Raw genomic sequence first — 27119 nt, forward strand, 5'->3', positions numbered from 1 at the left:
CTGAGCACTGGCACTTGCAGTCTTCTCTCCCTGAAGGTTCTTGACACCTTTGCAGTGTTCACAGTGGCTTTTCATGCTGTTATAATAGCCAAGCTGCTCCCTTACTGCATAGGGTTAACTAAAACTCATTTGCTATCACTGTTGTCAGGTAAGCCCAACTTAAGTGAACTGCTGTAGACATAGGCTTCTTTCCTTGTATTTTTAATAACAGCCACAGTGGAAGTGACAACAGTTGAGACCATTTTGCCCCTGAGATTTTTGTCTAGTAACAGCATCATATATATGCTAATTGTGCAGATATGGGGAGAGAGCAGTACTCCTGCTTCCAGTCTCTGCATGTTTGCAAAGTGTTTTGGCAGTACTTTGTCACTACTTCAGTGCAAACCTTGGGAAGAACGGTGGTTGTGCCCCAGGAAGCCACTGGAGTGCAGAGTAGCACCAAAAAGTGCAGAACCACACAGTCTGTTGCAGCAGGATGCAAACATGCTTTTGAGATGTTACAAAAGTTTGATTCTGCAATCTTTATTACAGTTTATTTTTAACCCAGTAGCTGGGGGGATCATTTAAAATAAATGTGTGTAAATGGGGAATTAAACCTCTAACTGTAGTGTAAGTTGTGCTTGCCTTCTTCATTTTGGCTGCTGTGTCATTCTGTTGGAGTTTTCTTCTTTTGTTTGATTTCTGTCTACTACTTTGAGGCATTAAGATTATAACTAGTTTTTCTATTGGTTGCAAAGTAAACTTTGTCATATTAACGTTGGCGTATGTTTGGTTTTGCCTAAGGCTGCTCAGGGGAATAATGGTCTTATATATTGAGGGACAATCTATAATACATTCCTTCCACTGTTCAAGTGGGATAACATGGAGCAATAATATCCACTGTAATTCAGTGATAATTTTCTGCTAAATGTTAGTCGTATTATGGTGAACCTGAATGACCAATGTAATTAACTGTTTAATGCAAAATGCTGGTCCCAGGTATGAGACATACATTCAAGATTCATTGTTCATTGTGCACTAATAATAGGCTTTTCAAAATGATGTTTCCAGTGTATAGAATAGTAAGTTTTGCTTAAAATTGTCTTTCTTTTTATAAACAGATGTAAGTTTGCTAAGTAACCCTGGCCTGTGCATCTCCAGAGCATTTACTGCTATTGGGAAATGCATTAGTGGGTTTTTAGAGGAAAATTGAGGTGTTCAGCTGCAGAATTTGCTGTAGTTGATCTTTCTTAGTACTTAAACAAAGCATTGCAATGATATTACTTTTTATTAAATGTTATTATGCTTGTGAATTAATATTGTTATTTGAAGATCTTGTATGATCCTTTATATTTCAAAATAGTGCTTTTGTTGTCATCTCTGGATATATTTCTATATTTAAAGCCTATCCTGACTACAGTTGTCTTTATCTGCTTCCTTCCTTCCTGTCCACCCTGCAGAGCAGTACAGCTGAATATGAGGCGATCTGCAGCTCCAAGTCAAGTCCTAGGAAATGCTGGCAAAAAGCCAAGGTTTATACCACCAGGAAAATGTCCTGCTGTTTGTCTCAAGAATGAAACTAAGGAGATGCACCAAGAAATTAAGTTAAAGAAGGTAAACTGAACAGTGTACTAAAAGTATTTTGTACAGTATTGTGATTAAAAGATAACATCTGAGCTCACCACAAACAATCTCTGCTTAAAAAATCTATTCAGAAAAAATTTTGACAGCTTTGCTGTCAGTACCTTTCACCTTGCTTCTCAGGTTTGGCTTCTCTCACTGTGGAGTGGTTGCAGAAAAATGTTTTTCCAATAAATAAAATTAATCAGTATTGAGTCCAAATGCAATTCTCAAGTGTAAATGAGGTGGGGATTTCATCTTGGCATGGGCTTTATTGTTTTTTTTTTTTTTTGTAAAAGCAGTTAAAAAGCTAGGATACTTGTTGTAAAGTCTCAGTATGCTGAGTTGCATTTCTGCTGCAAAGGGATGCTCTCTGAAACTTTTAATATTGACACAGAAAAGCAGCACAATTTTTATTTATTTATCTACAGAAGACTTGTATTAAACTAAATTCATGAACTATTTACATAAGTGTTTGGTATTGTGTGCACACATGTGTTGTTGTGATGTATTTAGTTTTGCAGAAATGGACATATTTATGTAACAATCTGATACTGACAGTTAATATGTCTTGAAATCCCTTCTTGATGCTCTTTTCTCTATTTCTCTTCACCTGCATGCAGGAAATGCTATTGTGAACTTATTTCTCTTTTGCAGATAGATGAGAAAGAGGGAGGTGCTTCATTGCTATCTAAAATAAATATCCAGAATCAAAATGAGAATTGTACACAGTCTGTGGAGTCAACTGGAAAAGGAAAGACAAAAGCATGTTTCAGCATTGACAAGTGTAGCAAGGCAGAAAAGAAAACACTAGATGTGCCCAAAGCTGGTAAGATGCTCTTTCTTTTTTGCTACTATTTTTTAGAATTTTAAAGCTTATGACTGATAGACTGCGTATACTAAACTTCTGTGAAGTACTATTATAAACATTGTGCAGTGGTGGCATTATTTAGTTTTATACTGGATAGAGTGAAATAAACAAGTGTTAAACAAATTTTTTAATAAAAAAGGAAAGAACCAAGGTGTTTTGGAAGCCAGTTGGTAGTGTTGCTATTCAGGTCTGTGTCTTCCAGAAGAGCCTTACAGTCAACTCATTCTAATCTACAGCTGGTGCAATACAAGAATTGTAATACTTTAAATAGTGGGGAAGTGCTGTAATTTAGAGACCTTGCTGACCTCATGCTGAGGAAGCTAACCATTCTGAATGGATTCAGGTTTATTTCAGAATTAATGAGGTTTTTTTTTTCTTCAGTGTCTCCAGTGGGCACTTAAGGTTTAAGCCAACTTTAGCCGCAGAGCAGAACTGGCTTTGCTCATTTGTGGGTGTGCACTTCATCAGCTGTGCCCTGGTAATGAATGCCTCTGACAAATCAGGGTAGTACTGCAAAGACATTGAAGTGTCTGAGCTATAGCAAATGCACTTGGATGGACCTGAACCACATTGTGGGGTTGAGTGTCTTCATTTCCCAGGCTTGGTGTGCCCTGACCACAGATGCAGCACAGTTCTGTGTTGTGTGAATGCAAGTGTATGACCTCAGGAGCCAAGTACATCTTGAAAGCCTGGCACTTGAACTGGATTACTAACATTGATGGATGAAAATTGCTCCTTTTGGAGCCAGCTCAGGCATTTTAAACACCTGTCTTACAGTTATTTCACTGTTGTATCTTTGTAATTAATTACACTGATAATAACGGTTTAAGGTTCATTTTGTTAATAATACTTTGTGTAGTGAGTGAAGGTTTAAAAGAGCACTTCAGGGCCTCTTATCACCTTGAATTATTGGAAGGCTTTAACAGTTTCATTTAATTTTGTTTGTTATAAGTCCTCTTAAATCTTGAAGCCTTTTTGAAGCAAAACTGATATAGCTGTGTGTCCCAAGGTCCAGCCAATAGTGAGGCTAATTCCCAGAAGGGAGTTATTCCCAATACGCACACATACGTCCTGTATACACATACATACACATGACTGGTCACATAGGCCAACACAGTTATGGAACACAGCACTCAGGCAAGCAGTGCGCATGGACACATCCCTTCCTTCTCTGACTGCTTGGGTGAAAGCCTGTTTGTGGAAAAACAAATGAATACACGTGTATTTATATGTAAATACACATGCACACAGAGAATTTAGATCCCTCCAGTAACTGACCTTATTCGCTCCATCTGTTCAGTAGCTAGTTCCTTGATTTATTGGACACCCCAGCTGTGGCACATCAGCCACAGAGGCCCACAACTCCCAGTCCAGCTCCTGGTACACAGACCTGCACTTCCACAGGTAAAAGAACACTGTGGGTCTCCCACCAGTAACTTGTCTTAGCCACTTGGTCTACTTAGTGATGGACTCCTGGATTCAGTGATCTCCCAGTTGCCTTGTGCCCAAGACATGCACACGTACAAACATTTCTGGCTGGTAGCTGAACTTACCAGGGGCCAAACCCCAAGATGTCCTGGTCTCTTGAGTAACTTGTATGGACTTTTTGGTCCCCTCAGTAGTCAAGTCTCAGACCCTCTGCTCTCTCCAATATCTGGCCCAGACTCATGGCTGCTCCAGTATTTGGCCTCCGAGCCTCTTATCCTACTTGCCAGCTAGTCCACATTGGTGGTTGTTAGCAATCTCAGACAGTATATCCAGGCAGTGTGCTTGGTCTCTGGACTCTCTGCTAGCTGACATATCAAGTACCTGAGCTCTGTAACCTGTCCCAACTCCACCTTTCACCTGGGAAAATATTTAGAAATGTAGTTTAGTAGGAAGATGGGGCGTGGTCTGGCAATAGGATATAGAGCATTGCTGAGGAAGCTTACTGACCTTCAGCTGTTTAAAAGTGGCGGCCTTTTTCCTTTTATTGCTACATGCTTGTTCCTGCCTGAACCATCTTTGTCAGTCCCTTTCGCATGTCTTTGTAGTTTTTGATTCTCTTTTTCTCCATCAAAGCCCTTTCTAGTATCTGGAGATTGCACAAATTCCAGGCCCTGGTAGGCAGCTACCCCTTCTGTTCTGTAAGGTGCTTTGGAGAGCCTTTCCCATTGAGTCTTCTTTTCTGGATTTCAGTCCCAGAAAATGGGAATGTGATACCCTGATAGGATGCTGCTTCTGGCATGGTTTGTGACCCAGAGTGTATGCACTCTCTTTGGCAGAGCTAATGTGGGGAAATTCAGCTTCCTTGTATGTCTTTGTTTTATGGCTTTTGTGTTTATCTGCTGCATGCTGAAACTTCCAGTTGATGCCTAGACTTCAAGAAAATTTTCAATGTCTATGGGACATGTTGCTTCCCTACGGGTACATCTGCAAAAATTTGTATCTGCTCGTTCTGCTTATCAGTGCATTTCAAAGATAAATAATGGATTTAATTCCAAAATAATCTGGGAAATCAGCAGTCGTTCCAGCAAAAAATGTTATGAAGAAGAAAAGATACTAAATATCTTTTCCCTATCATGAATTCTGGGTGCAGCTGGTATGGGTCCTCTGTGATAACTTTAGAAAAATAACCAAAAAGCTGTGGAGTGAAACTGGGTGAGCTGCTTCTGTTGATGTGCTGTTGCCTTTCTGAGCAAGGCACTTTGTGCCAAAACCCTTTCTATGCATGAGGAAGGATGCTAACCCTGCAAACCTTTGAAAAGCTGTCATGAAATGTGCTATAAAAGAAGGAAGTCTAATGTCAATGATAGTTATTGTCTTCAGGTTCACTGGTGAGGAGAAGCACTGTAGTGAGAAAACAAACCTGTATTGAGTCTTCCTTAAATCTTAAGTAATTTTTTAATAACTTAGATTTTCTAAGACAGTTTCTGCCCTTTACGTCACTTTTGTCTGCTGTTCATTACAGCTAATGTAGTGATTACACTGATTATGTAAATCATAGCCTTCTTTGTGGTGTGAAGTTAAATTGTTTTGTCAAAGCTGGCTTTGGTATGAAATTCACAAGTAATGGAAACCAGTTGTAAAAGCCAGAGTCAGTTAGGGGTTTTTATTATTGTTAATATTGTAATGGAATTATATTTGACTGTCAGTCTCTGGAGCCTCATACTTCTCTGTTAAAGGGGCATTAAAATAATTTTAAGATTGAAAAAGTCTGTGCGTATGCATTATTTTGGTCTCCATATCATTTAATGCAGATGATAAACAGTTTGATAGTTATACATCACACTCGAAGCTGCTGTGTTTGGGTTTCCAGTGCAGCAGTGGAATGTGTAAATAAATACCGTAGGTTCCATTGAAATTCTTTTGAAACACCTGTGAACCATTGGACAACTGCACTGTTCATAAACCTAATCTTACTGAAACCCAGCCCTGAAAATGCTGTGAATTCTTTAAAAAAAAAACAAACCAAGAACCAAAAAAACCCAACAAAACTCAGTTATCTGACACATGATGTCCATTTCTTGGAGCAGACAAGTAAGGATTTTAGTAGATGGAGTCGATCTTAAAATTATAGCTTATCTGGCTCAAAAAATATTTGTTTTTCTAAGCATCTTTTAAAAAAACCCTTTTCACTAAAATGTCATTAATGAAAGTGAAGTGCTAGGAACTCTCAAATTCTGTGAGATGAGGTATTTCCAGAGACATTTAATAAGTTTGTAGCAACAGTTGAGTGAAACCTATGTATGTGTTGTAATTTTAGGAGTGTTTGAACTGTTGGGCAGTTTATGACTTGTGATTATAAGTTTTGAATACTGGAAAATAATGTTACATGTTTCTTTGTAGGAAAATGAACTTTATTACTCCTTTAAGAATTGGTATTTGCTTCTTTTTAAGAGGAATGAACATGGCAATCTCTTTGGTACCTTTGTTTTGTATTCAGAATATAATACTTGTTCACACAATCGATCTTTGGGAGGGAGGTGATTTATTTGACATTGTCATTAATATTTTTTCTCACATGCCTCCAAAGAATTCAGCTAAGTGTGCATGCTCTTTAAAAATGAAAATTACTTAAACATTCCTAAACTATTTACCAGTAACTGAAAACAAAACCATTAATGTGTTTGGAAGGATATTATTGTACCTCTCAAGTGCTTGGTTTCTACTTGTCCTCATGACATTCTGAGGTTCTATTAGCAATAACAAGAAAATACAAGTAATTTGCATTTGAAGAAGCAATGGACAGGCAAATCCCTAAACTATACCTAGTGTCTCCTCAGTGTTGCTAGTGAGTGGGATTGGCAAGTACTGAGGTTTTTACCCACGTTGCCTTCAATTTAAGGATTTAACATGTATTTATTTTATTGGTGTAAAGTAAACTTAATTTATTATCTGAGTTTACAGCTTACTTTCTGTTGGTACTTTTAATCTAGGAAAATGTTGCTTTGTTTTGCCCTTTGGGCTTACTATTTTGTGTGTGGAAATGAACAGCTCTTTCACCTGAACACTTAGACGCAGCATTCCAGTTGGACTGAGATTTCATTGTTTGAACCGGATGTAAGTGAACAGAAAGAATGGATAAAGAGTTTTATTCTGTTACAGCTCACCACCTGTTTGGTTGGTTTTTGGTTCAAGAGTACCTTGTTTTTCATCCACCACTAATATCTGCTAATGCATCTTCCAAGAGGAACTTTGCCAGAAGTCATGGTCAGATACTATCTTTGAACTAACAATGAGGACAAATCGTAACTGTATTTCATAACAGGGTTAATGTGCTCAGTCTATATCTCTAAATAGATGTTTCTGAATGTCTTTTATGATAATATCAACTGTACTTATTATTTGCATACAGTTTTGAATATATTTTCTCTATCTTCTCTGGAATGTTAATGTTTACTGATTACATTCATCTGTAAGGTTTGGATGCTTTGCATACTTAAGCTTCATTTTTCATAATGTGGTTCCTTCAGCTCTCTAGAACATTGTTAGAGGTCTGTCTGATACCTCGTATCACTTGATAAAGTCTTTTTAACCAATTAATGTGAATATTAAGAGAAAGTCCACTGTTCATTTATGACAGTAGCAATCAATTACCTGTCACTTTTAATAAGAGGATTTAAAAAAAATTTATTTTCAGGACTTTCATGTTGTCCAGTTTCAATTTAACTGCCTACTTATTGTTTCTAGTAACAGAGCTAAAAACATGCATGCTGGCATCTCATAATGAAGCAGATTATTTCTAGAATTACTGTGATATCTGCAAAAGTACAAGTATTAATTTAATTTCTGTTGTTGCACTTCACAGATGAACTAGAAAAGATATTTCAGTCAGTCTGCTTTAGTGGTGGACATGCATGTGTAGCTGCAGTTCTCTCTGTCCTTTAAATGTTTAATAAACAGCTGGTAAAGCAGTTAAATCTTTGGGTAAAAGATATTCCATAATCATCTGTAGCTCTTAAGGATTACCAAGCACAACTTAGAACAGCTAAGATGTGACTGGATGCCTGAGTGTAAGTAATTTATTACTGCATTGTTCACAAGTAATATTTTACAAGTCTATACATTTCGTTGTAATTTCTTATTCAAAATGGTATCAAATTACTCTGATAGATCGTTATGATTTAAAGTGTTCTCCTTCTCCCTGCAATATTCTAGAAGAATAGTTTATAATAGCAAACAGACAAATTCATAGACAAGTTTATTCTCAATTCAGGATAGTTTCTTTACTGTTTAGGTGTCGTCTGTGCCTGTTTGATCAGTCCATCTCAAGAGATGGGCGCTGGGTAATAAAACTGGACTGATGTAAATACATCGCAAGATAAATTGTCCGTATCTGACTGGATGCTAGTTCCAGAAGTGTTCATTTATACATCAGTCACAATGGGTCTTGTGTTTTGTGCTCTGTAGCTTTGGGATTCTTTGACATCTCCTCAAGACAACACCTTTTACTTGGTGCTCTTCCTTGGGGTGTGAAATGATGTCTTCTACTCTGCTGCTGTCTTAAGGCCTTCTCTAGTGTTTCCCCAGCTGATTGTGCACACTCGGTGTTCCCTGGGCTGTTGTCACATTCCTAACTGTGTTTATTCATCTTGAATTTGGGATGCTCACCAGCTGAGTGCTGAGCTACACAGTGCTAGTAGAATTAGCAGCCGAGAGTGAGATGGAAAGAAGGAACTTTACAGCAGCTTCACCACCAAAGGCAACATCTCATATAATGTTCAGCATTATATGCTTTCTTGGATGGGGCAGCCGTCTGCAACGCTACTGTAAAACAAATCCAGACTTGCATAATTCTAGTGGGATATTTCCACAGTTAATTTATAATTTGGTATGAACATATCTTGCTGTCCTATGACTAAGTAGGCTTTATGTAATTATAGATGATATAACCAGGATATTCGCATATTGGAGAAAAGAGCAGTGGATTGGCAGAGAAATGTACTTTTCATTTGCCCCATTTAAATGTGCTTTGCATTTGAGCTAATGAAGATAATGAAGGAGAGGGGAAGGAAACCAGAAATCAGAAAGGTATTACATGATTAGAAAATAAAGAAAAAGAATTATGTTAGATGTAAGATAGTCACTATTTTCCAAGGAAGTTGGAGGTATTAAAATGAAAGTTTCACAGTAGTAACTTGTCTCTTAAATGGAACTGTGGCTGCTTCTTTACAATGAAAAATACAAGCTTTCAGGTTCTTTGAGCAGTGATATATCTGTTATTGACGAAAGCTGTGCTCCATGTAAAGATGGTAGTCTTTCATGCATTTTTTAAAAAAGGTATTAAGTTATTGAAAGTAAGAATTTATAAACAAACAAGCAGAAAGACTTAAATACTCATGCAGAAAGAGAGGTCTGCTTGGAAACTGCAGATATAAAGCAAACACCCCTTTCCAAGGGCTGGCAGGGGATATGTTGGGAAATATATCCCAGTATATGTATTACAATTTAGCTCTCTAGAGTTGTATGCAAGCACACAGCATACAGTCTGCAATATACAAAGAAAGAAATTGTCTAATACTGTAACTTTAAAAATGAGGCACTTGAAAAATACCCTGCATAGAGATTATCTCAAAGAATTCAGGTTTATCAGTAATAATTCTTTCTGTTCCGTCATCCATTCTGTGGGGAGCCGTACACATAGTTTCTTCGCAGTTCTTTTTTGATTTTCAAAATCTGTTACCAGGCTATATGAATGTAAATAGGCGAAAAAGAGAATTGCATGGCTATTCACGTTTTCTCGCGTCTTCATTTTCCTTTCTCTCACCCTTTGTAAAGTTCTAGTTTGGAGTGTGGGGAGTTGGTGAGTGTGTATATTCCCAGCTCTCCTGTCTCCAATAGATAAAAAGGTGGACTTAAGAGAAGATGAGGGAACACAGCTGTCAGGTGGGGGGACAAGAAATGCCTTACTGAAAGGAACTGGGAGGGGGTTTTTTTGAGCTATCATGAGTATTATGACAGACTAGGCCTGAATGCCTTCAAAGCTAATTGTCAAATCTTTCTGTGGCTGTGCTCATTGTTTGGATCCCCTTTGTTGCCATGTCAGCCTAACTAGAGTTCAGTCCCAGCTTTTGGCTTTGGGTCTTAAGTTTTCCTTCAAACAGAAGCTTTGTCACAATATGAGTTTCCTTGAGCCAACAAGATAATGATAAGATGGTTATCTCACTGTCTTGAAAACATCCAGTGAGCAAGATTAGGAGAATGGAGAAAGCTGTTTCTCTGTCAAATGCAGGGAATAGTGCATAGGGTAGTATTTTCAGGATAGTATGTAAAAGCATAATCTCAAAAATCTTAATCTCTCTGTGAACAAAACAGGAAACTTGCAGAAACTTGTCTCCTCTTACACTATTTCTTTTCCTAGGGGCTATCTTGCTAGTGAAGAAGAATTTAGGGAAAATATCCTGGGAAAATCGTACTTTCAAACCTTTCTATATTTCTCAGCTGCTTCCGATTAGTCATCAAAAAGCTTGTTGGAAGAGACGATCAGAGAAAGTATAAGCCTGTATTAGAAATTGATGTATTCCTTAATTTGTAAGTAATGGGGCTCTTAGCTTTTCTATTTTTAAGGACACAACTTATAAAATGAAGAGCTAATTCATGGAGCTGTACAGTCACATAGTATTATAGAGTCCTGTAGCTTTAAGCCAAACTTAGTTTGAAGGATGTTACTGGTCTGAATGTGTGAGTCTTGCAATGGCACACTCAGATGAAGATAAATTCTTTAAAATTTGGCATGGAGGGCATTTTAATTGCCTAATTCATATAGTCCCAATTTCAGTGGGCTAAATGTTGAGAGAATACCCTTATATCAGCAGAGGGGACAGAATTGTATTTATCTTTTATGCTTGAAATTTTAGCTGATAAGAGCTCTGAAGGAGGCTGGAACCCTTGTTCTTGCAGCAGTTTCAAGAACTGTTGGAAGTTACTACATGCTAGATGCTGATCACAAAAATAGATGCAGGACAAAGAAAAGAGGTAAAGCTTTGACTTATTTGTCTCACATCCTACACAGGACAGGTTTAGAAATAATTGTGCAGGAGAAAGGAAAGGAGTGGTCTGAGAGGTTCAGGTACATCAAAGATAAGAACAATAAAGTATAAAACTGATGGTGACAGTGCTGATGAAGATGAGAAAAAAAATCAAGTGACATGAGAAAGCCATTTAAAATGCAAATGACCTAAAAGTATTATTTCTAAAGGGTCTGATGCGAATGTATTTAAGCACTGTAACTTCCAGGTAAAGTTATGTTACAACTTTTGGTTCACAAAACCTTGTCATCTTCAACCCTCTCCTTAGTGATTAATGCTTGCAACCCTTACACTGCTCATGAAACAACACTGCTCATGAAACAACTGTCCCTGTGAGAAACCTTCTGAGTTGAAAGTTTTCTTATCCACCCTTTGCTCAGCAGGCTGTTAAAGACAGGCAGATCGAATGACTTGGCACTGTCTTGCTGTTGTGTCAGTAGAGAGGACTATATGATGACCTAATGGAAGTTTTGCAGCCCTTACTACCTATAGACATTCTCATCCTATGCAGCTGCCAAATTCATTTGCAAGGGTAAGCAACTGCCTTGATACTTGGCAAATGTTTCCACTGCCGTAATAGCCCGGTATATTCAGTGATGTGTAACATACCCTATCCTAGCTGCTGAATCTTTCTACATTTTTTTGTAAGCACAGGGGTACCAGGGTTCCATTTTAGCTTTGATTCAAATCTTGCAATCATCCTCTTCTTCTCAAGGATTTTCAGGCTCCTAGGTGATTGCAAATGCTAACCCCAGGTCTCTGCAGAGCTGGTTTGCTTGCGTATTACTAAATAGGCACAGAAGTCCTTCAGACTTATCCTGGGGCTACCACTTTGTGGGCAGAACACCTTCACAGGGCTTAACAGTCTGGTGATTTGATATTTTTTGCACTAGAAGGTCCCATCCTGAATCACTTAAACTGGTGTTATTCCTTTCAGCATTCATGTTTGTTCTCTGTTCCAAATGGCATCTTTCGAGACACATTCTTTCCTAGGGCATCCTCAGTTTTTTCAAATGTCTTTTTCCCTTTGTCTCATGTACCTTAGAGTGATTTCTTTTTTTAAGTCTGTCATGGAGAGATTCTTCCTCAATTCTGTGTGACAGAAGATCCTCCCTCTCCCTCCAAAATGCTCCCCAGATTTAAGACATTCTCCTTTTCAGGGTGCTCTGTCTTATAAAGTGTCTAAATTTGCATGGGCCATTTGATGCAGTTAGTGGCTGTGATACAAACCTATCACTTGTAAAATTTTGTGGCCATTGAGCTCTTTCAGCAATCCATAGTGGTTTGACTACTTTAATTCCTGACTGTATTATAACTGTTACTCATTCTTCTCGATAGTTCTCCAGGATGCATGTTTGTATCATTTTCTGGTATTAATTCTAGAACTTTTCACAGCAAAATCAGGAAGTATAGAAGGCAGTGAAGTGATGTAAGGGGTGCATATATATTTATTTTCTTCAGGGGTGAGCAGAATTTCTCTCCTGCTACCTGCGGTTTGCTGTTCCCTAAGTTGTGGTAATACAAGTCTTTAGGAATATGGTTTGCTATTCACCCTACAATGATCCAAATAGAGTCTGAAGAAGCTTTTTCAATATATTTCTTTCTGTGAGTTATTTGTCCTGTGGCATACTGGATTAGGGAATTGCTGGTGATTAAAACTAACCCAGCTCAGAAAAAAATTATTAATATGAATTGTCCAGGTTTGTGAGTGTTCATATCAACACAGTTAAGGGGCAGGAAAATGACACGGTTGCGGGGAGGCAGAAATGACTGTTTTGACAATGTACCACATCTATGTTGACTTAAACCAATTATTAAAATCACATTAAATTCTTATGCTTGCAAAATAAATAGATTATTCTGTAGCTAGATCATCTTGCTGAACTGGCTGTGCACTGTGTTGCATAAGTCCAAGTGTTGGTGGAAGGTGTAGGATGAATGTTGGATTGTGGCAACATCTTTGGTTTTTGTAATTGTCTGGGATCTACACCTGCTGTTTTAGCTTGAAGATGTCTATATGTATCATTAATATCCAGGCTTTTCACATTCTGTGATTTGTCATCCGAGCACTGATTTAACCTTAGGCTGATGAGCAGAACTATTTTAAAAAGGGGAAAAAAAATAGGAAGGAAAAAAATCTTGGTTGGCAGCCAGCTTCATTTTTTACAAGGGTTATTTTACACTCATGCAGAACAATATGCAATTCAGGCATTTCATCAGGCTTTTGCTCAAAAGAAAACTTTATAGCAGTATTTTGCTATAATTACATTAGTGTGGAAACTTAGTTTCTCTCGCAACATTAAGCACTAAGGTAATAAAGTAATACAAGTTTAGGTAAGTCTAATATTGGGTGTTGCTGTATCTGGTAGCCCATTATAGAGGAGACTGCTGCAGCTGCTCTTGGCCAGGACCACAAGGATGTATCTTTAAGAGGCACATGTGCACACTATATGTGTATATACAGACAGAATCAAAAAGTTCAGCACTCACGCAAATACAAGCGGCTTCAATGGCCTCATCCTTTCCATTTGCTGGCTGACTGTGAAGAAAGCTTGTTTGTGGCAAATGCTTATGTATACAACATGGATCCTCCAGCAAGAGGCCTCAAATTCTTACTGTGCTCAGTTACTGGTCCCTGGATCCCCTGGTCTCGCAGCTGACAGACAAACACTCATTGGCTCTCTGGTAGCTGGTCTGACCTGGCGCCAGGTGTCCTGGTGTCCCTCCAGTAGCCAAATCTCAGACCTTCTGGTCTCTGCAGCATCTGGCCCAGACTCATGGTTGCTTGGCTCCCAAGCTTTCTGCATGGCTGGTCTGGCTTGGAGTTTGCCCGAGGTCACACACTGGCACAGGTACCCAGGCTGTGTGCCCGGGCTCCGGCCTCTGCCTTCTGGTGCCTCAGGCACCCTGGGCCCTTGCCACCCATGGTGGTACATCTCCAGCTGCTGGCATCTGTGTTTCTGCACATGGTCACACCCAATGGAGATTTTCCCTCACTCAGGAAAATAGTTACAAATGTAGTTTAACAAGCAGACAGGACAATCTGCAGTGCTCAGGCCCAGGGCATGGCTGAACAGCCATACTGGGCAGCCACCTGCTTACATACACCTGGCCCCTGTTAGCCCTTTTCCCCTCCTCCCAGTATCCTCCTAAGCTTGTTCTTTCCCAAACCACTTTCATGGTTCACTATCCCTTGTGTTGCCTTCAGTTCTTCCTCTAAATATCCTGTACTGCCTTCTGCAATCCCAAAATACTCTTTCTGGCATCTCACAATGAGTCCCATACCCAGTGGGGTAACCCCTACCCACAGTGAGTCCCATACCCAGTGACCCCCTCCTTGTGTCTGTGAGGTGCTCTAGAGAGAGCCTCTCCTGTGGACTCTGCGTCTCTCTCGCCCCTGGGGCCTGGAAGCAGCTGGACTGAGGGCTTGGTTTCTTTCATTTGGTTTGTTGAGGGTCCTCTGCCCCACACTGTTCATTTGTGCTCTTTGTGTCTGTGGGGAGGAGCCTTTAATCACAAACTTATTTTTGTCTCTTAAAAGTCAAGAATCTGGGTGGGTACTGCACAACTGCTCCAACAGTGGAGGGTGCAGCATAGGCTCATCTGTGACTCCTCAATGCTGATACTGCTAGAGTCTGAACTATGTGAAGCACATCCAGTTTTTGTTCAGTTACTGAAGAACAACTAAGAACATAAATTACAAAAACCCCAAAACTCTAACCACCAGCTTTATATTCTTAATATTAGTAAAGTGCAAAGTGAGGGGAAATAGGAAAGGATTAGGTGTTTATAAGTTATGGTTTTCATACAGTGCTTCTAACCACAAGAGTATTTTGTTTCTCAAATTTAAGTGTAATAGGCTTCAGACTATAAAATGCTTTATTTAATCTTGGCTTGAAAGCAATGCCAGCAAAGTGGACTGGTCACAATTTTGTTAGGTGGTACTGACAAGCTAAATCTTAGAAATGGTTCCAAAAGTGCTTGTTATTCTAAATGCTAATTGATTTTTAGCAGTTAAAAGTCTCCCTTTGTTTAGTGTAAATTTCTTGTTTTGAATGCGGCTTGTGTCTGCTTTGGGATTTTTCCCCTTCGAGCAAACAAGTTTATACCTAGATCTTTATAGCCTTAGGATATTTCAAGCTATAATTATTTCTCTTTCCTTCCCCCTGCTTCTAGGCTCCCTTGTTTTCAAGGCTGGACATGTTAAGCTTAGGAAGCTGTTGCCACTATCTCAAGTGGTGTTTGTTTCCACCCTCCGGACGCTTTCAGTGGAGTACGTCATTTTTCAAACTTAGTTTTTGCTTTTTGTACTTGAGAACACCTTTCTTTCTATCTGCTGCGTTTTCTCTTTCTCCAGTTTGTTGCTTTAGTTTAGACCACAGAAATTTAAAGCCTTGCATGCGTTTTTATGTGAAGGCTTGCTTTAAGGTGATACGTTGTTGAGCAAACATTAGGAATGGAGGCATATCATGTTAATAAAAATCAGGGTTTTTTTTAATCCTGAAAAAAACGCCTGGATAAATATAATAAAAGTCAGTTGTTTGCTGGTGGATATTATGAAAACCCCAGTATCCACACGCTGTAACGCACTCGGTAATCTGTCACGACCGCGGGCAGCCCCAGCCCTTGCGGTGCCGGCTCGCAGCCCCGGCCGAGGGGCGAAGCCGGGGTTCGCCCGGGAGCCGCCTCAGGGCCGGCGCGGCGGCGCTCGGGGCCCGCTCGCACCGAGGCGTTCGTGCCGCCGGAGCTCGGCCGGGGAGCGCAGCGGGCTCTTTAAGAAGCCCCCGTGCCGGTGGCTGTCGCCGGCTGCCAAGTGCGGGAGAAGCCGAGCTTTGCGGCGAAGCCCGAGCGTAACCAGCCGGCTGGGGGAGATGCCGCCCCGCAGTGACTGACAGCAGGACCAGCTCTATGCAAATGGCGCCGGGGGCTCTGCCGGGGCTCTCTCCACACGCGCCGCCGCCTCTCGCCTCCCGCTCCCCGTAACGCGCCCTGCCTCGCACAAAGCAATTGTTGCTTTTTTGGGGGGGACGTCGTTACACGTAAAATCATCTCCAGCACGGTTTCAGTTTGAGATTGTGTGAGGGAGCTGGGAGATGTGTCAGAGCTTGTTACTCCAGCTAAATTAGGTAATTTTTAGCTGGGTAACGTGCTAATCTTTAAACCTTTATGTTTTTAAATCCTGCATATGTCTGGTCTCTTCATACAAAAGTGTATTTTGCTTGTTTCTTCTCGCCTTCTTCAGTCTGAAGCCTTATGTAGGTCAGGCTTGGCTTAAGCAGATTTCCTGAACCTGCGTCAGCTTAAGCTGAAGGAATTTTAATAAACCCTCCCTTGTAGGCGTGGGCCTAAATGAGACTAGCCTAGTTAAGCCTGATCTTTTTCTGTTTGTGAAAAAGAGCTGAGCAGAGCTAGGGACTGCATGGTGGCTCCAGGAACGGCTTCCTTAATTCAAAGATAACAATGGTTGGGAAGGCCAGATCTTCTAATTTTACCTTATCTGAAAAGCTCGATTTGCTAAAACTCGTGAAGCCGTATGTTAAAATTCTCGAGGAACATACCAATAAGCATTCTGTAATAGTGGAAAAAAACAAATGCTGGGATATTATAGCTGATAACTACAATGCCATCGGAGTAGATCGCCCTCCTCGTACTGCACAGGGCCTGCGCACGCTGTACAAGAGGCTCAAAGAATATGCCAAACAGGAGCTATTGCAGCAAAAGGAGACTCACTCAGATTGTAAAAGCAGCATTTCCGAGCCAACCAAGAAAGTTGTGGAAATGATTCCACAGATTTCCAATGTGTGTTTAAGAGACAGGAGCGGTGTTCAAAGGTGAGACAATTCTTTTTATTTTGTTACTGAATGAAAATTATGGCGCCTCCTATCTACTTTGTAATGCTTTTGCTTGTGCTCAGGCGCCTAAAGGAAGTGTTTATCAGAGAAAATTCCCAAATGGGGAGCAATGACAAAAATAATACTGCTGTTGTTTTATGAGAAGCTTTATGTTGACTTAGCATTGCATTCATTTTTTTCAGCTCTTTCAAAGCTTGTTTCAGAGTCTTTGTCATACTCTGGAAAGTGAGGGTTAAGAGAGAATCAAAGAGAAATAGTAGCTCCAACCTCTACCCCTCCCCTACCTTTTAATAGGCAGATTATTCAAACACTGGCAAAGTGATGGCTATTCTCCTCCATTTAAGGTAATACTGCAGTCATTTTGCAACATATGGAACTGTTACCAGTTTATATAGGATTTTTAATAAAGTTAGTTCACAGAGCTAAGAAACCTTATTCACCTTTTTTCTCTCATTTACTTCGGTGTTTGCATGTTATGTTTTAGCTAATCCCAACCCTTTAAAGAAAAAAAAAAATTGATTCTCCACACTGCAGTGCCTTTGTGAGTGCAAATGTTTTTTTTAATTATACTTTTCTTGTACTGACGATGGTTCCCTGAAGCTGGAGCAAAGCTAATTGCAGTCTAAACTCCGAGCAGTTCTGTGTCGTATGTGAGGTAGTTTAAATACAGAGAGAAACTGAGAGGTACAGCACTAGAAGTTTTCTTTTTTTTTGCAAGGTTTCTTTTTTTTACTGCTCAGTAAAGTGAGACACACTGTCTAGATTTGAGCCAGACATAATACAGGCAGGCACTGTGCAGGCTTTCTCCCACAGCTGGCTAATGCCCCTCATATCTGACTTGCAACACTCTGCTGGTTCTGTATTGGTCCTTGAGGGATCAAAAAATGCCTGGGTCGGATTTTGGTTCCTCCAGATACAAAAACTAAGCTAGGGAGTGGGGGAGGGAAGTCAAATAACTCCCCAGCAACCTTGAGAAAGCTCTGATTTTTCTTATTTTCCCAAGCAGATTAATGGGAAGCGAACTTTCCGTATTTTAATCAGATATACTGATAGTGAGTGCAGCAGCGTAACACTCTAAGAAAAGCTGGCATGCGCACACTCGCTGAATTGGATTCATGGTGCCACTGGTTGAACTGAATGGTAACAATTGTCTAAATCCCAACATGCCAGATGCTCTAAAAATATTCTGTTGTGGGTCCTTTGCGTAAAGAAGTCTAAAGCAACTGGACTGTGCTGCTGCTCCTGATGAATGCCCCTGGAGGAACCATTCCAAAGAATTCTCTGGAACAAAATGAGGCTTTTAATTGCACTAATAAAGGTTGCAGTGTCTTGACTACCAACTTTTGTAAGGAGGGGGAAAAAACCATAGTGTGAGAACTTTAGTTTGTAGATCAGCTTATAAAAAGCACTGACGCTTTTAGTGAATGATTAAGAGCTAATGATCTCCATAGTTTGTCTCCTGTAATTTAAACAATTTTTGCAGTTTTTTATGGGTCTGGGAACATTGACTTGATTACTGCTTACCCAAAATGGTTGTTCCTAGGAGCAGCCACTACACTGTGGGCTGAAGGAAAAGAACATAATTTACAAGATTATTTTTTTCCCTGCCCAAATACATAATTATTTGATAGTTCTCTGAGTTGCATTTTACTCTGATTTTATAAACCCAGTGTTGGGTTGTAACTCACCAGGATATGACTTAAGTTTTGGAGGAGGGAAATATGACTTATAACGAGCCCAAATTCTTAATCGCACCTTTAAGGAATTTCTAGCTCGCTCTGATTAAATGAAACCTGGTGAATCATGGGTGCCTGCAGGGTTATAAACACCATGCCCCAATTGTGGTAACTGTTGTTTGTCTTTCTTTCAGTCAAGTTGTCAGAAACAACATTAGTAACCACCATACAGGCAGCTCTTTTGTTTCTCAATTCCTTCTTTCTCTCTTTGCTGTCTAATTGTTTTCCACTTAAGAGGCTGACTAAGGGAAAAAAAAAAAACAAACAAGCCTCATCAGAGTTACCTGAAGATCTGGCAATTTTTCCAGTTCCGTGTGGATTACACTATTAAGAGCTGATTTTTTTCCACTGTTTAGAGGCTTTAGTCTATGCTACACAAAATCTCACCTTTCTTTCTTCTATTTAACCTCTCTTACTTTCTCTTTCTGCTCTCTCCATTTCCTTTTGTCAGAATGACCTGCTTCTCCTGCTGGTTGTTTCCACTTTTCTCAGGCTAGAAGCTGGCCAGGAGCCAGCAAATAAGAAGGAGAGAAGCTTTATTAGAAGCTGTGGTTGTGAAGAGGGGGAAAACTCAAGAATTACACTCAGCACAGGGGAAAACAAGTGAAAATTTGTGTGCAGGATAATGCTTCTGATGCTGAGAGGACTAAAACAATGTGAGAAATAAGCATGTAGGAAAAAGTGACACTTTGTGGCATGAGGTAGAAGGGAGTAAGGTGATATAATTGATACTCTGTAGGCAGCTCAGGTAACAGTCAATAGAATTAAGATTATCTTGGTTTTTTTCTGCAGGAGATTAATGAAAGGTCAGTTTTCAATACCTGCTTCAGATGGACAGTAGTTTTTAAAGAATCTTAAGTTTATATACTTTGTGTGGTTGACAGGCTTTATTTTTGGAAAAATGTTGCTCTGACTCTCATGGGCCTTTTTGCAACTGAGTATTGAGAAACTTTGATGCTTTTATTATAGAAAATGCATTTTCATGTTAATGGATGGCAGGCTAGGTCAGGGTCCTTCAGAAATTGCAACTATGATTGCTTATTTCTTTTAAACCCAGAGTTTTGAAGACCATGGGAGAACCAGAGGTTAGGATCATGCTACCTTTTCATTAAGGAGGTAGTGCATTTGTGTGAGAACAGGATGTATAAATTACATTTCTTCTTTGCTTCTGGGAATTTGAACCCACATCTCTTACTAACCAGCATGGTGTTTTAATAATCAGATAGTTTCTCAGTGTGTGGCTTGTAGGGCTCTGAAGGCATTTTAAGGTGTAGAAAAACTCCATTGCTCACCCCCAGATTTAATCCTGGCGACTCAAGTCCTCCAGGATTGGGGAACATCTGTGAACATTACATTAATCATGGATCCACTTGCTGCCTTTGACTGCTAGCAGCAGTTTTTGAAGGGTTCAGAAATGTTTTGAGTCCGCAACCACCAGTTATAGCCTCTGTTTTAGAAAGTCCTGGCCATGAGAGTGTACTGACTTGGCTGTCAATCCCAAGTTAATATATTCGTGTTCCCATGTAACTCTATACTGCCATCCCAGTCATGCTGCAAGTATTCTTTGTAGATCTGTACAGTAATAGATCAAGAAGCTGATCTGGCTTAAAAAAGCATTACCTGAATAAAGGAGTGATGTGCAGAAGTGTAGGGTTTCAAACACAACTGATGGTAGACAAGTGTCAGGAGCAGCTTGAGCCATTATCATCAAAGCCAGTGCAATGACAAATCATGATTTGAGATGCTGCTGACTCAGGGATTTACACAAAGACAGATGAGTCAAGTGGGTGTTGTTCTTTAAAAAAGAAATGCGCAGAACTATAGGCTGTTCTTAATGGAAACATTTTTGTGTCTTGAAGCTTCAGAAGAAATATTAAGATGGACGATTCAAAGAAAAGGAGCAAGGATTAGTTTGGTTCCCAAATCTACTGGCAAGGGTTGTCTTTTAGGTCTTTTAGGCTCTGGTTTCTTTTCCCAAGGCTCTTTGTGTAATTTTATTTAGTGATTATTTTGTGTTGGAAAAAACTCCTAAGTGCTAGGTGCATGAATCAGAAACAGGGAGCACATTAAAACAGGGAGAGACAAATAAGTTTGGGAGATAGAAATGTTTCTGCCATAGTCCATTCCATCTAAATTAATGTACTTTTAAAGTCACCTTTTTTATTATATAAACTTTTTCCTCTGTTACTTGCATGACTTGGTGCTGCTTCTTTTTTTTTTTTTGCATATATTCATTTGTCGTTAATAGCCCTTCTTGCTTCTTCATTGTCAGAGGGGCTTACCAGACAAGGTCTCTATTTTCTGTATTGCCTTTAGAGCAATAAAATCTGAGTAAGACAGGGCTGTGTTGGTGTGGTAGAAAGAGGGGCACAAGTGGTGTTCAGGTAATGGAGTCCCAGGCATAGATAGCAGAGTAGAATTCAAATGAAGCTTTGGTTACTTACAGCTATGCCTTTAAAAATAGTTTTTAATGGATTATTTAAATATGATTTTGTGTGTTCTAGTGCTAGTATCGATAAAGAAACAATTGCTGGTACCAGTTCACCACAGGCAATGTTGGATCACCATCCTGCGACAGTCATGATGGACTTGCAGTCGGAAGAGGATGTCAAACCTCCTCCTTCTCTGATTATAGACTCACAGCAAAATGAGAACTTAGAGCAAGAGGAAGAACACCAGCTGGTGCACATTATGGAAAGGTCTCCTTCAACATCAGTGTCTTCAGTTGATATGAGAGTGATGATGTCTCCTTCCCCTGTACCAAGAAGAGATGAGTTTTTTAGGCTTGAGGTTGGAGAACGCTTTAGACCAATGTGTGGTTATGACCCACAGATGTTACAAATGCTGAAAGAGGAGCATCAAATAATATTAGAAAACCAAAGAAAAATTGGTCTTTATGTCCAAGAAAAAAGGGATGGTTTGAAAAGAAAGCAGCAACTGGAAGAAGAACTGTTGCGAACAAAAATCAAAGTAGAGAAGCTGAAGGCAATACGACTACGCCGTGATCTGCCAGAATACAGCAATATCTAAATATTTTATTACTTCTGTCATATTCTTTGAAATACTTAATAATAAATGCAAAATTACTTCTTATGTTAATATGGATGGATCAAAATCTGGGCTTGAGACATGAAAGCATACGTTGTTTAAGTACCTTAGAAAAATACCTGTATGGGTCTGAATGCGCCAACTCTTCTGGTCTAAAGTATAGTCAAATCCACGTTTTAGTGTTTGGATTGATAAAAATCCAAACTTTAAAAATATTTCCACTTATCTCTAGAGTTGTGATGAGCTAATGGAAATTTAATTCAGTTCTTGTTAAAAATTTTGGTCATTATTTTTCAGTTCTTGGTTAAAAATTATGGTCATTATTTTTCAAATAATCTCCTTTAATATCTTAATGAAGTTGCAGGTAAATAAATACGTATAAGAAGGTGAAATAAGAGGCCATGTTTAAATGTTTTATTCTTTTCAAGTTGGTAAATCTTAAGACAGTAGTGACATTTTGCTGATATATCAGCTTGGAAAACAAAATTACTGGATTGTTATATTTTTTTAATGTTCAGTAGACAGTTGAATAAATGTACATCTTTTTAAAAGTTAATACTTTTTAATTGTTTCCAGTGGAGAAGTGTTTCCATAGGATGTTATCAAAATAGAGACAATGAATGCAACACTTGGTTTTTAAAGCTGCATGCATGTGTATTTTGTGTGTACAGTTACCATGATTGTATATTCAGTTATAGTAATTATACTGGTGATCAACCACATAAATATCTACTTTGCTCATTTGCATGCATAATTACTGCAGTGCATGTGCAACCAAGACAGTTGCAGGTGCCTTTGATCAATATCACTATGACTATAAGCTACTGAAATAAAATAGTTTCTGTATGTAAGTAACATGTGACTTGAAATCAACAGAAGATTGTGTTATTCTGGGTCCCTTTTATAGATCCTGTTGTTCCAATCTTTTGATTAGTTTCAAATAAAAAGCCCCAGATGAAAACAAAATTGATTCTTCTGTCTGTCCTGGTAGCAGCTGTTTCCTCTGTAGTTATGATCAACTTTAATAACTGGAAGAAAAATACATGAAAAATATCAGTCCCAGATGATTAATTTCTTCATAATTCTTAGTCTCCTGCCTCTTGTGAATAGATCCACAGCTGCCTTAGACCTCTGGCTCCTTATTCCCTGTAACAATGCTTTCCCCTTCCTCTAACCTTTACAGCAAGAAAAGGAAATGAAGGACAGCATCAAGGAAAAAGACAGAACAAAGGAAATGTAATTCCTCTGGTGCCTCAAATCTCAGAGGGCCCCAACAACAGAATGAACAAAAGCAATAGGAAGGAGACTATTTCTTCCTCACTCCTGTCATCACTGTTTTCCCAAATTTGTTTCTTTCTCCACTCCCACAAACCTCTGCATGCAAGCACGGGGCAGTGGTCTGCATCAGCAGACTCTCAATGAGGTAAGCCTCACACCTTGTTGGTCTTCTGAGTCAATCAGATACCACAGGGGTAGGTACTTACTGAAAACTGAAGACTGGAAGCATGTAAGTGTAGTTGAGGAGCTAATGGAGGTTAAAGAATTGTAGTTAATTTTTGTGATATAATAATCTTGACTGTCACTGCCCAGGATAACTTTAACAAGTTTCAGGTAGGAAAAGTAAAGGGAAGCAAGTCTTTTATTTACAAACTGAGGAAGGCTGTAGAACAGTGAAAACAGGTGTTGACAATCTGGAGTTCTCCAAAACTTTTTCAGTTGTTTTCTTGAGAAGAGAGTACTGTAAGTGTTCTGAGAATTTTTGTGTGTACTGAAAATGATGATGCCTGGATAAGTGGCCTTTGTTCCAGTACAGTCCTTGGCTTTCTGCTGTGTTTCTTAGTTCAGGGACATTGATCTGTTTTTGTGTAGCTGGAAACGCTTCAAGGAGATACTCACTTCTCTGAGTTTACAAGAATCAAAATGCTGGCTTTTATAAATAAATATAGATTTTATTTGTTCTGCTTCTCAGAAATGGAAACAGTACTAAATTATCTGCCCTTGTCTTGTAATTTGGAAATGTATGATCTTATCCTTTCAGTTGAAAATCAGAATTCTGGGTCCTAGTGGTAAGGAATTAATTTCTAGTTTCTTTTCTTATATATTATGCAAATGAGCAAGTTTTTAACAGTTCATAAAATAATTCCCATACGGCTCATTGTCTTGCAGTGGTTTTGAATTATAGGTACTCTTAACACTGGCCATCAAAATGCTCTGGAGACTTTAGGATGTTTTCTTCTGATGCTATATGACAGGTGACTTCCAAGGTTTCTACTAGCATGGTATTTTAATTTCAAGGACTAGAACTTGAGGAGTTTTCAGTCTTGGAAAGGTTGTAGTCTTTTCTCAACTGGCAGGCAAAGTTGTTGCAAAAATAGGACCCTGCATAGAGCAAAGTCTCCCTTGTGTTCTTGATGTTGGAAGGGGAAGGATGCAAATGAGCGAAGAAATAAAATGCACTGTCTATTTAGAGTTGGTGTTCTTTCATGTTTCATTGTTCTGACTTTGTGTCACTTGTTAGTGGAAGACTTTTGTTCTTATCTGCAAGCAGCACACCTCTAGTTCAGAGATCTCATGCTTCTCATTTGCTCTGTTCTCAGTTTTGTTTCTTTGGACTTTTGGGGAGCTTGGGAAAGGGGGAGACATCTCTTGAGTGCCCATGGAGCTCTCTCCTTCCTTTATTGGTGAGATGATTATTTCCTTTCATTAGGGAAGTGTTTGCTCCTTCAGTACAATTATGTTGCCCTCTCAGTTCAGTGTGGTGCTGACTATATCTTATACCTCTCTGTGTTGGTGGATTTGCATTTCTTTCCAACTCCACATCTGTTTGCAGTATCAGATTGTCTTTCTGAGTCAGACTTCTCACTTCTCTGTGCCTGTTCCTGGTTTTTTTCCATGTATTCCTAATGTGGGGTACATGCACCACAGCTGTGGCTGGTCCTTCTGGACCATGAGGTGCTATGAATTTTTACTGTTCCAGCAAATGATACTATGCTAGCATGTGTGAAAGGGATGGTAGGAAGCCCTTCCCTCCTTCACCCTCATTCTTATCCTCTTACTCCCTTTGCTACATCTGGCAGTGCCATTCCATGTCTGCATGTTTATAATGTACAGAGTACAAGCAGAGTAATTTTAGGCAAGGACAAATTTCTACCATATGTTCATGTCCTTCTACTAAGATAACTGCAATAAACAGGCTGTAGGAGTAACTTAATTCCAAGCATCTAATGGATTTATGTTTAGGATTAGAATAAAAAAATAGTACCTATGATAACTTTGTGGTAATTGTGATAGCATCTTGTGTAATTTCATCTATCCAAATAACTGGTTAGCAATCAGACTATAATTTCATTGCCGCTGCCTAATTATCTTGCTTATTTTGTTCCTACTTCCCCCTATAAGCTTTTGATTCCTATGGAATGCTTGCCTTAGATGAGAATTCTTATCAGGTAAAAATGGTAAGAGAGAACACTCCAAGACTGGGAGAGATTGCTTGTAACTAATTGTACTTGTCATACCCCTGTTTTCTAATATTTTCCATTTAAATAGCTTAAATTTATTTATTTCATTTGTACTTCTACACATTTTCTGACTTGGGATTTCCCCCCCCTATAATTAAAATGCATAAACTTGAGCTTGCATATTGTCTTCTTTGGGCAAACTTGTGCTCACTGGATTTCCAACAGTCAAAGCCATTAAGTTCCTTACAATTAAATGATAGTTGTTTCTGAGTGGGAGGAAGAAACAAGAAATTGTGTTACCCAGGCTGCCTGGTTAAGCTGTCTTTTAAAATTTCCTACGTCTTTTTTTAAAGTGCTTTAGCGTGCTCCCATGTCAATTTTAACTTCACTAAATCAATAAAACTGTTACTAAAGAAGATGATAAAATGTTGTTTTCCTAAGATGTTGATTACTTTTCAGTTTTACTTATGAAAATAAAAAGAAGCCTCTAAAAAGAACACTTTTAGCATTAAAATGAATTAAATTCAGCTCTCAGTGTGTATTCCTAAGAAGTGAGGCCATTATTCTGTTTTCAATATCCATTATCTTAAATAATTTGAGAAATCTTACTGCCTGTGTCTTAAAATAAAAAAAGAAGTACTGTTTACAGTAGTTAAAATAATGTCTGTTAGCTGTCTGTGTAATACAGGACTGAATTTCAATAATTCTGTGAACTCTGTTTCTGTGTTTTATCTCTTGCTAAAACCAAAAGTACTTGCCTTGGTGTCAACCTGTGTGTAGTGATGCTTCTTCTCGAATGGCATCCTGTTTGTCTGGGTAAAGTTTTTCTCCAGCTAAAGATACAGTTTCCTGAAGTTCCATTGAATGCTAACTAACAAAATGTGGATTCTTCCTTGTAAAACCTACAGTTGCCCAGTGGTAAAATAGTTGAAAACCTTGCTTTTGATTCATGTGTGTGTGGGGAGGTGGATGAGGATCAGACAACCCAAGGAAAGCTGAGCCATCTGTAGGCATTGGCATTCCCCACGGCCCCGCCTTTCTTCCATGCTGTGGGATTTTCACTCTCTTTTATCCCAGTGATTACACAGAATGCTTTGTTGATGCATCCAAATATCTCTTCAGTATAACACCTTGTTTGACTCTGTATTACTCACACAAGAAGAATATAATATAATTTTAATGGAATACTTAATCAGTAGTTGCTCCACACAATTTATGATTTCTATTTGCTCTTTAACAAAACTGCAGACTTGGAAAATGCTACTGATTTTTTTTTGTATTCTACACATGCAATTATGTATTTTTTGAAAAGGAGTCATTGTTTCCTGGTCATTCCCTTTTGGCACTTTTCATTTATAGTTAGGCACAATAATTAACATAATTTGACATAAATATAATGAAAAAACAATTCCACTGGCTTACATTGCCTCTCCAGATTTGATTTACTTCAGGGTCCAGTTTGGTTAGGGCTGTCATTTTGTTTACCATATTCTGTGTTGCCATTTGCTTGCTTTATGTGTTGTTGAAAGAGTCTTGTCTGTATTACTAATACTTTCTCAAAATATGTACATTTTCAAACTTTCTACATGCTTGAAATAAGTAAACCAGCTTATAAATGGCTGATTTTTAAACTTTTTTTTAGCTTTCATTTAGCAGAAGCAATTGGACAAAGTGTTTATCTAGTTTGGGGATGGGGAGAAGGGATGTTGGACTGCCTGTGGTTAGTTGCTACAGTATTGTTTGTCCTTCATTGCATCACATAACAAATTGCAGTAGTATTGAGTTGTATTTGATGTTAATCACTGAATATATCATGTGGAAGAAGTAATTTATCATAACTCAGCATCAGTTTGCAGATACATTTTCCATAGGCAACTTGTTGATACTATAAAGAACACCATTTTGTAAAGTCAAAGCTTTTACGTGTGGTACCTAACAGAGATACAGGATTAAAACCAGTATGTTATATTGCTATTGCTGTGTTCTCCCGTGTAATATGGCATTTGTTTCAAGCGGCACTGTTAGCCACCCCCAGACAAAATTGA

The 27119-nt window shown here is 38.9% G+C and overlaps 2 protein-coding genes across 2 annotated transcripts in view; both read left to right on the forward strand.

The window, feature by feature from the left end:
* Positions 1-1455: 1455 nt before the first annotated feature.
* Positions 1456-27119, forward strand: part of RAD54B (RAD54 homolog B) — a gene marked incomplete at both ends in the record, with an annotated part of 60029 nt that continues 34365 nt past the window's right edge. The window contains 2 exons of the mRNA XM_084225555.1: positions 1456-1593; positions 2257-2428. Of these exons, the coding sequence (XP_084081681.1) occupies positions 1456-1593; positions 2257-2428 (310 nt within the window). The remainder of the gene's footprint in view (positions 1594-2256; positions 2429-27119) is intronic.
* On the forward strand, positions 16394-22499 carry FSBP (fibrinogen silencer binding protein). The gene is made up of 2 exons (XM_084225674.1): positions 16394-16811; positions 21073-22499. Exons 1-2 carry the CDS (start codon positions 16441-16443, stop codon positions 21596-21598), a joined length of 897 nt encoding a protein of 298 aa, XP_084081800.1. The 5' UTR covers positions 16394-16440; the 3' UTR covers positions 21599-22499.

The sequence above is a fragment of the Fringilla coelebs genome (genome assembly GCF_963513975.1).
Source record: "Fringilla coelebs genome assembly, chromosome: 1".
In the NCBI taxonomy this organism is placed as follows: Eukaryota; Metazoa; Chordata; class Aves; order Passeriformes; family Fringillidae; genus Fringilla; species Fringilla coelebs.

Excerpts from the sequence above, each read along its gene's own strand:
- FSBP (XM_084225674.1), top strand. The coding sequence starts at position 16,441 with ATGGTTGGGAAGGCCAGATCTTCTAATTTTACCTTATCTGAAAAGCTC. Across the intron at positions 16,812-21,072 it reads GACAGGAGCGGTGTTCAAAG|TGCTAGTATCGATAAAGAAA; the intron begins GTGAGACAATTC and ends TGTGTGTTCTAG.